General features: G+C 45.7%; 1 protein-coding gene across 1 annotated transcript in view; it reads right to left on the bottom strand.

Annotated features, from left to right (window-relative positions):
* Positions 1-11,491, bottom strand: part of Ano2 (anoctamin 2) — a 283,786-nt gene that overhangs the window by 63,732 nt on the left and 208,563 nt on the right. The window contains exon 14 of the mRNA XM_010611608.2: positions 2,520-2,597. Coding sequence (XP_010609910.1) covers positions 2,520-2,597 — 78 coding nt within the window. The remainder of the gene's footprint in view (positions 1-2,519; positions 2,598-11,491) is intronic.

Genomic DNA, 11,491 nt, shown 5'->3' with positions numbered 1-11,491 from the left:
AGAGAGAGAGAGAGAGAGAGAGAGAGAGAGAGAGAGAGAGAGAGAGAGAATCAGAATGAATGAACAGAAGCTTTGGTAGGATGATCCATTTTTGACCTAGTTTTTAGTATTTGTTAAACATCCATGTGACTGACGCCTTTGCCTCCTCCTGAACCTTGCTAAAATCTTCTCAATGAGGACTCCTCTGCCCAATCTGTCTAATGCATACGTTGTGTGTTTTTAATTTCACTGTGAACGTACAGAAACACTCATTTCAGACCAGGCACACGCAGTTGAGTGAGTGAAGCATCGTCCAGCACAACCCAGACGCACGTGGGCAGCACCTCCACACACCCAGCCCATCACTTCCTCTCCTCCCCACGCCTGCTCCGGATGCAGACCAGGGCGCCGGAATCCATGCCAGGCACTTCCTGCTCATCTCTGTAGTGCTTTAACTTGGGTGTGTGTACTTTCATTTAGGGTGGTCTTTTCTGAACTTTGTATGAACAGAAACAAACTATATATTCTTTTGTCTTGGTTTTTTTCTCCCACTGTATTGCATATTGCGCTTATATCAGTTTGCCTGTTTTCATGACTATAAATTACTTGTGTAAATATACATCACTTTATTTAGCCATTCATCTGAGGGTGGGCATATGGACTCTCTCCAGTCTGGGATTATGACAAACAGCATTTTTTCTACATGTATTTTGCTGTGCACACACATGAGCTTTCCTTGTTATTGACAGGTTTTTTAATGCCATGCTATTTGTTGGTATTTCATAGTGGCTTAAATTAGAATTTCTATGGTTGTTAATGAGACTGAATACTCTTTCTGAGGTTTATTGGCCATTTGAATTTCCTCTTTTGTCAAAAACCTATTCAAGTTTTCTCTATTCTTTTTGTATTGTCTTTTTCCATTGGTTTGTAATCTTTATATATTTTGAGACTATTCCTTTGTGAATTACACTTGCTGTGAAAATTTTCCCCACTCTGAGCCAGGCACAGTCCTTTATTTCAGTTCTCCTAGTTTCTGCAAAACGAAATTTGCCTAGGTGAGAAAAGCAGTATTAATGTCAAGGTATTTGTTTCCTTGGGTCCCAGCTACCCCTAGACTTTTAACCTAGTATTATTACCAGCATGCCAGCCTTTTAAAGTTTTAAGAAAATTGAAAAATGTGTTTATCCAATTTTTAAATTGATTTCAGCAAAATAAGATGGTCCAAATACCCTAATTCACCACTACTGGAGATGGAATTTTACTTACTTACGTACTTACAAATTTACCAGCTGTAAACTCTTAAAGGGAAGGATTATTTTGTTTTGTTTATTGCTTTACCCAGTGCCTAAGAATAGTGTTGAGCACATAGTTCCACCCATTAAATATTTTTTGAATGAATGAATGAAGTCTTTGGCAACAATGTCCACACTGTGGGAGGCTTTGAAGAGCTAAATTAAACTTTGTATCATTCCAGCTTAGCCCAGTGCCACTCACCACACATTCCTGGATAAATCTACAGGCCTCAAACTCAGTAGACAATGTGAAGAGAATAATTTAGACTGCTAAACTCTGACAAGTCTCACTTCAGGTGCAAAATAAGGAGTTGAGCTGGACGTTGTCTAAGTTTCCTTCACTTCTTAAATTTCGGAGAGTGGGATATAGTTCCCACCTCAGCAGTCACAATGACAATGACACTGGCAAGAATAACTTCGCTCCAGGGTTAGGGTTACTTACCTCCGATCCGAGGGCCAGAGAATCACACTGATTCTGCAGTCCTAAGTTTGGGAACAAATAATCCCTCTTCCACCCTGCTAGGAATGTGAAGCCTTGCTTCAAGATGCTCTGCGCTGTCCTGACACACACTCCTCTGAAAGCCAAACACCTGCTCCCACGTAGGAATCTCCCCATGGAGAAGGACTGGTGGGGGAGTGCCCTCCCCTCCTCCAACTTGTGTTTCCTTTCCCTGAAGTCTGGCCCATGTCACTGCCATCTTACCCAGCCCAGCTCCCGGGAAGGAGCTACTACCCTGATCTACTCAGTCTGAATCGCAGGCTCTTCCCTCTGCTTCACAGCTGAGGCCATCTGGGTCTTGCAGAAAGGCTCTACAAAACTGTATGGAAGAACACAGGGAAATAAACACAGAACTACTGTACGGGGACACTAAAGAATCAGACTTACAGCCCAGCTGGCTGTCTCCTGTGGCATCCAGACACAGTTGCACTCCATAAACCATCAGAGAGAGCCACCCACATCCCAAACAAGCTGCCACAACTCTGCAGCCCTCTTTTTTGCAGTTCCCTCCAGGTTCTAGGGTTGGCAGGTGAAGGTACCATCTCCCAACCCACTTTGGAAGCTCCGACCTCAGACATGTGAGGTCAGTGGCCTCACTATTGGGTAAGCTGTTGTTTCTCTTCAGAGGCCCTCGGCTCCACATTTCCCAGCCCCTTATCATTTCCACAAAACAAAGAATAAACATGCACAGGCTTCCAAGTGGGCTCTACACGCTCACGGTCACAGGCAGGAGGTCCCTGGGACATTACCATGAACAAGATGGAGGCAAAGTTCATCAAGTAACCTGGGAACCGGTCCTTCCAGCTCAGTTTATCTTCGTCATCATCCTGGAGGAGGAACAGAACAATCAGAAGTCAAAAAGAACAGATATGATTTTGCTCTCAAAATTTGCATAGCATCATTTGCCACCCTATAACTTCTCCTTCCATATCCACAGAATTCCTAATTTTGTAATTTCTAGATGAGCTGACATAGCTCGGCAAAACCACAGTGCAAAGAGGGCATGGTTTGAGTTCAGCTCCACTCTGAGCTGACGCTCTAGTTCAGCCACTTGTCAGCTGTGGGACCCTGGGCATATCCCGACCCTTCACGTCTGGACCCTCTACTTCTTCATCTGTAAAGTGGCCACAGCAGCAGAATCTGCCCTGGCCACTGCACAGAGTTTGTTTGTTGAAACACAGGAACACGGCAAAGTGATGGATGAGTGGCAGGAAGTACACAGCTACCAGGGAGAGGCCTAGAAAGAGACTATGCTTGAATAACCTCAACCACTGACTCTAGATCCTGAAGACTGAACAAAGTTTTATTCTCCAGAGCCCATGTGGAGTATCATTTGTTTCCTCCAAAGTGACTGCATTCTCCCTTCTTCGAATATGCAGACATCCAGAGGTGTAGGTCAGGGTGACCCACGCAGTCAAGCGGACTGAGTGAATCTCCCTCTCCCCATCAGATGGGGCAAGTTCGGGGACCGGGCACCATTAGCACAGCCCTCCTGCTCTGAAGAATTCCTTAAGGAGGTGAAGCCGGGAGGCACGAATGGTAAAAAGTCCCGCTGTATAACTGCTGTACAAATTTAGTTCAGGGACTCAAACGTTCTGAGCTACCATTTTGTAAAGCCAGGACTGAGACAACTGTCCTGCCTGCCACAGGAGACGGTGCTAAAGACCTCCCAGAGCCACACTTGCAAAGGTGCCCAGGAAATGGCAAAGCAGCTGTGGTGGTCAGGTAGGAGTTGGCTCACCGTGCCTAGTGAGTCCCAAGCATTCCCAGCAAGGAAGGACTGCAGGCCCCTGCTGTCTCCATTCCCCTTTCCTCCTCACCGGGCTAGTGCAGAGCACACCTGACTTGACTCTAGCAACAGTGCCATCTAGCCTCTGAAAGCTTGTACTGTAAGCTGAGGCCCTTTTTGGCCTAAGAGACTTCCTTCCAAAATCCTCTGTAGAGCCACTGTGTATAGATTTTGATGCCAGGCACTGAGGAAGAAAGCAGAAGGCAGTCCTGATGATCACCGCCCCTCAGGGCTCCCAGGCTGAAGACACAAGATGACACTCACACCCCAAAAGGCTAAAGAGCCCTGTCAGCCCGAAGTGAGGGTCATCTCGGAAGAGAGCCTCGGGCCTGAGGGGAAGAACAATTCCGGAACTGAGCTCGGGGTTGAGCCGGCCTGAGTGCCGAGGCTGTGTAAGCTGGTTCTCTATTCCAGCTTTCACAATTTAGCGATGGAGTCGGGTTTCTGACTCCTAGTGCAGAGGACTTCTCCTCAGGTGGTAAGAACAAAGTACCTCCTGGAGGTGACCGCTCTGCAAAGATGGAGCACACACATCTGTTTCTCATGGGCTTGGAACAAGACCCACACATATTCTTCTACATTAGCTCAAATACCAAGAGGGAGTGGAACTTTTCATTTTCCTTCGGTAGTAGTTTTAGTTTCACTCACCCATTGGTGTTTCCCTTTCAAGTATTAGAAAATACTTTCCTTTAAGATGTTGATAAGGGAGTTAAGGCATGGTGACACACACCTGCAACCTCAGCTACTTGTGAAGCTGAAGCAGGAAGACAGGAGATTTGAGGCCAGCCTGAGCTATTTAATGAGATTCTGTCAATAATATTTTTTAAAGGGAGGCGGGGTACATCTCAGTGGTAGAATGCTTGCCTGGTATGTGTAAGGGCCTGGTTCCATCCCCAGAATTGCAAAAGTAAATAAATAAATAAGAAAACAGAAGACGGGGAAGTAGAAGGCAACATCCAACAGGCACTCCAAAGAAAAATATAGGGGTGTACACGGGGACTTCCAGAGACCCCTAGTTACAGCTGAGGCCTAGATGAGTGAGTCAGGGTTCAGTTCCACTCAGTAAATATGGCCGGAGCACCAGGGTAAGCCAGGCTCAGGGCTGGATTCTGGGGACGCTGCGAGAAGGTCCAGCCTACCCAGGAGCTCAGAGACCATCAAGGATATGAGGAAAAGGGATTCACAACTAAACCTGATAGGAGAGTGGCATTACTGTCTTGCACAAAAAGGAGACATTACAAAGCAATTAAATTGGGTGGCCTCTCAGAGCAAGTCTCTTCAAAAAAATACTAATTTTGATGTAAACGTTTTAGTATTTGTTGAAAACTCCTTCTTATGTTTACAGTGATGAACCCTTTTTCCTGGGAGTTGTAGCTTCCAGCATACACAGTGTTTTCATGCATCCAGATCCTACTCAAACACCAGAAGCCAAGAGAAACACAGAGATTACAGTGTGTCTTCCAAGCTCCCAAAGTTTCTATTGGAGATGACAACAGAAAAAGCAGATTTTACTTATAGAAATCTAGATCTGATAAAGGAGCCAGTTAAAATTGTCCACTTATTAGTATATTAATGGTGTGGCATTCACAGTAAAATACCGTTAACTGAAGTGTACTCTTCCTAAAAGTCTCAACACCACACCCCAGTACCTCAGAAAGGGAAGTAGACTTGGAACCAGAACATGTTGGTTCCAAACTCTTGGTTCTAATACTCATTAGGCTTGGGAGCTTCCCAGAACCTCAGTTTCCTTTTCTGTGAGACAGTCATATGTATTACAATGAACTGCCATGCCTTTAGAATTGGCAAACTATCGAGAGGTCCAAAACAGACAGTATAGGCACTCAAAGGTGAGAATTCTGCATCTTGCTCTCCTTTTAAAGTGGCAAGGACAACACTTGCCTCCCCTGAGTGGCACAGGTACTATGTGGATCACAGGAGTGGACGTATGTGAAAGGCTCCATAAACTGGAAGGCTAGCATAAGAGTAGGGACTACTCAGCTACTGACTGTATCAAAAGCAGGCAGTTAAAGAGCAATTAGCCAACATCAGGACTGTTCAGACACTAGCCTGGCTGTCTGTGCTCAGGTCTCTGACTCTGCCGTCTGTGTCTGCTTCCCTGGACCCTGGCACCCAGGAACGAATCTCTGCACGGCAAGTGGAACAGTAATATTCACATAAAACAGCACAAACTGAGTGTTTGGAAACAAAGCCCGCACAAAGGTATTACGTGAGAACACTATGTAAGCAACCTCTTGGGGGAAAGGAATTTTGAAAAGTGGCAATCAACCATGAGATTTTCCCCTTTATTTTTAAATGAAGGTTGTAATTTACACAAGTGATGTCACCTTTCTTGGTGTGCAGTCCTGCAAGTTTCAGTGAGTAAGTACAGTCAGGTAATCACAGCCATCACCAAGACGCAGCACAGTTCTGTCACTTCCTAACACCCCATGTCTCCCTCTGTCTCGTACTCCCATCCCCATAACCTGGCAAGGTCTGTTTCATGTCCATGGCGTGTAAGCGTCCACACAGTTTGTAGATTGTTAGAGTCTGACTTCTCTGACTTAGCACAGTGCATTCCTCCGTGCTGTTGTGTATCTCCATAAGTTGTTCCCCTTTACTGAACAGTATTTTACCATACGGGTACGCTGAAGTTCATTTATCCTTCCTCTATCTAATTGAGGGTTGTCTGAATTGTCTCCAATTTTTAGGAATTGTGCGTGAACTTTTACTAGGTATTTGTGCACCAGTTTTGGTGCAAAAAGAGCTTTTGATTTCACTTGGGCAAATAGCAAGTAGTGTAACTGCGACATCATATGCTAAGTGTATGTTTGACTTTATGAGAAACCGCCAGATTGTTTCCCAGTGTGGCTGTGCAATTTTGCATTTCCATCAATAACATATTATGGCTCCGTCCTCTACTTTCTCTCTTTAAATATACTTCATTTTAGAATAGTCATATTTGCAGAAAAGCTCCAAAGATAATACAGAGAGACCCTGTATCTCAAACCCATGTTGCTGCACGTATGCGGGGGGCAGTGTCAAAGACAGGAAGAAAACAACAGCTTCAGAATCAATACCTGAGCCTCAGTCCCCGTCTCAAGCTCCTCATGAGCTGAGCAACCATGGGATTATTTTTGTTCCATTGCTCTGTGCCTCCATAGCTTTGTCTCTAAGGGGAAAACAGCTGAACGTGCTCTACTGAGGGCTCAGTGTCTCACAGGGGACTCTTCTGGGAAAGCCTTTTCTGTACAGAGACTCTGAATTGCAGAACTTCTGTTCTATGCAGGAAGCATTCCCTGAACGTCCAGTATGAGAAGAGCTCACACACTTTGCCCCTAAGGAGCCCCCTAGATAGTAGAAGAAATGACAAAGGTGGACACAGATGAGGTCACAATAGGACACGTTCAAAGTGCCATGCAAAGAGTTGACTAGCGGCCTAGTGGAGTGTTAACGACTTCATGAGGAGGAGACACTTTATTTCTGATTAAAGAACTATACGAATTTTTTAAGACAAAAACGGGATGAGGATAGTCCAAATGAAGCACCGTACCGTGTAGAGGAGCACTGAGATGTCACCATCGGTGGCTCACTATAACAAGAAGGAGGGTTTTAGCAGATAAGGCTAACTCATGTCCTGATGACCTGGCAGTACAATTGGTCTTCACCAAGATGTGAAGAAGCAAAACTCAGAGCAGAGCAATACCTGCAGCAGTACTGGAAAGGGCCATCTAACCCCAGGCTGGCAAGGGTCTTACAGAACTTCCAATCCAATCCCTCACTTTTCAGATCAGTCCTCAGGTCTGAGGGAAGAAGGGATGCACCCCTAGCAAGCCAGCTACTTAGTTCCAGAGAGAACTACAACAGCACTCCTGGTCTTTCTGCTCAGCTACGGAGGAGGCTGTTAAGAGCTGATTCTTTTGTAATAACAGGCTGCTTCTAGACTTTTAGTTCTGAATCATACTTAGAGACCTTTAAATACAAGCTATGTTTTAACACCACAGTGGATTTATTTCTGATGGTGGTTAGTACTGAAAGAAGCCACTTTTTACAGCAACTTCATGTTTTGTTTGAAGGGAGGAGCAGCAGTACTGGCTGCTGTTACTTCTAACCTTTTGCTCTTGTCTATAAAAATCCCCTCCCATGAGTGTATGACGTTCAGCACAAAACCCTCCTTATGATTTTTATCTGGCTCCCATCTTCATTTCCTGCCACAATCCTGCAGCCATCACAGGCAACATGGACATGCACTTGTGAATCTCTGTCACCTGGAATGTCCTCAGTGTCCATCCTACTTTTCCTCAGCCAGCAGTTCCTGACCACCGGCTAGGCAGGTGACGCCTTATCCAAAAGTCTGCTATCCCTGCTCTTGCACCACCCTCATGTTCTCACTCCATCCCTCGGCCCCATTTTCTCCAAAGCAATTAGGTCCCATCCAGTTGTTTCCTGCTCCATTGAACAGGAATTGGCCTGTCACTCCAATCATGCATGTGCTCCGGTGCCTGACTCTTCCAGGTGACCACACACTCATGCTTTGCATTACATCAGAACCTTCTGCTCCCTCCTCTCTAAGCAGATTTGGGATTCTAAGCACCACTGGAACAATTATACTTCATGGACTGGTGCCACAAAAAAGTAGCTGGCAGCATCAGCTGTGCCACGCTGCCACCTACCCCTCCTTCTTCTCAGTTTTCTGCCACATCCCATCAGTTGTTTCCAAATTGTGGCTCTGTCTACAACCCTCTACTACCCTTTCCTTGCGGTCACTGGATAGCCTTACCTTCTATCTTAGTCACTTTCTTCACTGCTGCGACAAAAGACCGGACACCCACAATTTAAAGATGGAGAGGTTTATTTCGGCTGGCTCTAAGGCAGGGCGGCAGGGCAGGGTAGAGGGGAGTAGCTGATCATGTTAGGGAGAAGGAATTGGGAAGCAGAGAAGAAAGGAGGACCCTGGGAGGGAGCTATACCCTGCTAGGCCACCCACACACACACACAGTGACCCACCTCTTCTCCCCAGACCCCACTTCCTAAGAGCAAGTCAGCTATAAGCCCTCATGATCCAAACACCTCTCAAAGCCCTGCCAATGGGTTCTTGAGGCTCTTGGGGGACATGTAGATAGAAACCATAACATCTTCACTGAGCAACCAAGAGCATCATGTGAGAAAGTCTCCTTCTGTGGCCTTCAGTGTTTCTTCTCTGACCTTCCAGTCTCATTTGAAGAGACGCTTCTCTCCCCCATTGGCATTCCAATCTTTACATTTCACCCTTTGCTCTAACTTGTCTTACACTACTGTTTTCAGACCTTAACATGTGTTTTCAAAATCACCTGCAACACCTGTTGAAGCACAGCCAGGTGCCCCAGTCACCAAGAGCCCGACTCAGTGGCTCTGGGCTGGCGTCTGAGAAGGTGCCCTTTCATATGTTTACAAGTTGGGTTTTGCTAGTCAGGGAGCGCATCTCAATGATCAGTCCCCTAAGCCATGTCCTTTCTGCTGTATTGCCGTTTGTGCTATGAACACACCAAACAACGTGAGCTGCCACTTATAAACTGCTCTTAAGGGGACAGACACTCAGCTGAATGTCTTAGGCGTAGCTCACTTAATTTTTGCCATGTTCTGGAAGTTGCAATTTTGATTTCCATGCTATATCTGGGAGAACTCAAGACTGTAGAAGGCTGAGGAATTCACTTACAAGCTAGAAAGTTGCAGCTCTGAATCCAATATGTCGAAGTCTGATGCCTCCAATCTCTGTTCTCCTGCATGGTAATGCCTCTGCAGAGCTCTGTCTAAAAAAAATACTTAAACCAAGGAAACCAAAAGAGAGAAGTGCTACCAAGACCCAAGGAGGAAGGGTTCAAGAAGGGAACTAAAGTTTTCTCGATGAAGAGCTCAAGTGAGTTAGAAACAGCAAAACATCTGCTAGACTTTGCCCATAAGTACCCATCAGTGGATGAACCTGTAAACAAAATGTAGTATATATACACCAGGGAATACTATTCAGTAATAAGAATGAAACCCTGTTGTTTACAGCAATAAGGATGAATCTGGAAGACACCATGGTAAATGAAATAAGCCAGGCACAGAAAGACAAATACCACATGATCTCACTCATATGTGGAATCTAAAAAGGCTGAACTCACTGAAACTGAGAGGAAAGTGGTAGTTACCAGAGCCCAGGGAAGGAAGGGGAGGAGAAAGGCCTGGGGAGAGGTCTGTCAGTGGGTCAATGGGCACAATGTTACAGTTAGGTTAAAGGAATAAATTTTATTCTATTGTCACAGTAGGGTGACTGCCATGTAATAATGTAGTGTTTATTTCTCTAAAGTTAGGAAAAATGCTTAATGATAAATTCAATGCTAAAGTTATAGGTTAGCCTGGTTTAATCATTATGCAATCTATACTTGTAACAAAATAGTGTAGGGTGCTCTATAATATCTACAATTATTACGTGTCCATGAAAACTTCTATGTGAGGAAGTTTCAAAGGAATGGTAGGAGCAAACCCAAGACTGCAGTTGGTGAGGAGACAGATGGGAGAAATGAAAAAGAGATGCCACAGTTTGCTTTATTAAGTAGCTGGATGGAATATGGGGTTGAAACCAGATTAATACTAGTACTCCCCTCGCTATATCCTCTTCCTGGCTAAATTCAAGATTTTATGGATTGCCCCTAAGTCAAGAACTCTCAAATCTTTATCAGCAGCCCAACTCTGTGAAGTTCCAGATGCATGTGTCCAGCCACCTAGAGAACAGCTTTAGTGGAATGTCCTAAGCTCAAATGTCCCAAAATTAATACATTTTCTTGTCCTTTATATCCTAACTCAATGAACTGAGCCATTGCATTGAGCAGGTAAAGATGAAAACAGAGACACCTTGGTGATTTCCTCCCCCACACTCCCCTATGATCAGCCCGATTCCTATAGTTTCCACCTCCTGAAGCGTAGTCCTGGCCTGCCCCTTCTCTCCACCTGACTCATTTCCCACCATGCTAACTGTGGGTTTCCCTGTCCTTCCCCTCCCTGGACTGTCACCTCCACAGAGTAGAGGCCATGTCTCATTACTTGGTGTCTAAGCATCCTGTCGGGCACTTCACATAAGCACGATGAATATCTGTCCAATCACTATCACATTAACGGGGGATCAGGAAGAACACTAAGCACTAATCTTACCCCAGGTTCACCTGGGTCAGAGATAGGGGCCAGGAGCAGCCATTTTTTTCAAAGTCCTTATCAAGAACACAAGTTCCCAGTGCTGGCCAAGCACCTGCAGCCCCCATGAATATCATGATTTGACAGCTCTGGGTGGGTGAGAGAAAACCTGAATACACAGGTGATGTGGAGGAGGGTGGGCTGGGAAGGGACGAAGCACGGGAAAGAGAGAGGCAATGTGGAAAGTACAGGATGCTTCCTGTGTGAGGCCCACTGGACGCTGTCAGGATGAGTAGGCCTGGGCCCTGGGAGGAGCGAGGGCTGGCAGGCTGGTGTATGTGGCTGAAGGCCCCAGAGTTAAATGAGCTCTGTGTTCATCTCTCAATTCCCCACGGAATGGGGAATGTCACAGACAGTAGTGTTGGGTGGAAACGAATAATTCAGGCAGTCAGCATCATAAGTTCAACCACTCACAAGATGGCACGCGTCAGAGGGAAGAGACGGGGCGTGAGCTACTTTCACTAAATAAACGAAGGCTGTAAACGGATCAGGATTATGCTGTGAACTCCTGGCCTGTGATGTCAGGCCACCCGCACTCTCCACATACACATTGAGAGAAGCAAGTGGGGGAGAGAGAATCGGGGCTGGGGCCACAATCTGTGAAACAGGACCCCAAAGAAACACTTTTTGAGAAAAGTGTTCCTTGCTCATTTATCTTGCTTTCTCCTCCTTGCTAGAGCTGGCGTCTCATCAGCCTGCCTGAAAGCCGGTGGTGCCCGGCAGGAT

The sequence above is a fragment of the Fukomys damarensis genome, unplaced genomic scaffold, assembly GCF_012274545.1.
Source record: "Fukomys damarensis isolate Sample0158 unplaced genomic scaffold, DMR_v1.0_HiC HiC_scaffold_19, whole genome shotgun sequence".
NCBI lineage: Eukaryota > Metazoa > Chordata > Mammalia > Rodentia > Bathyergidae > Fukomys > Fukomys damarensis.
Note: the sequence above shows the minus strand (reverse complement) of the source record. Positions and strands in the feature narration are given on the sequence as shown.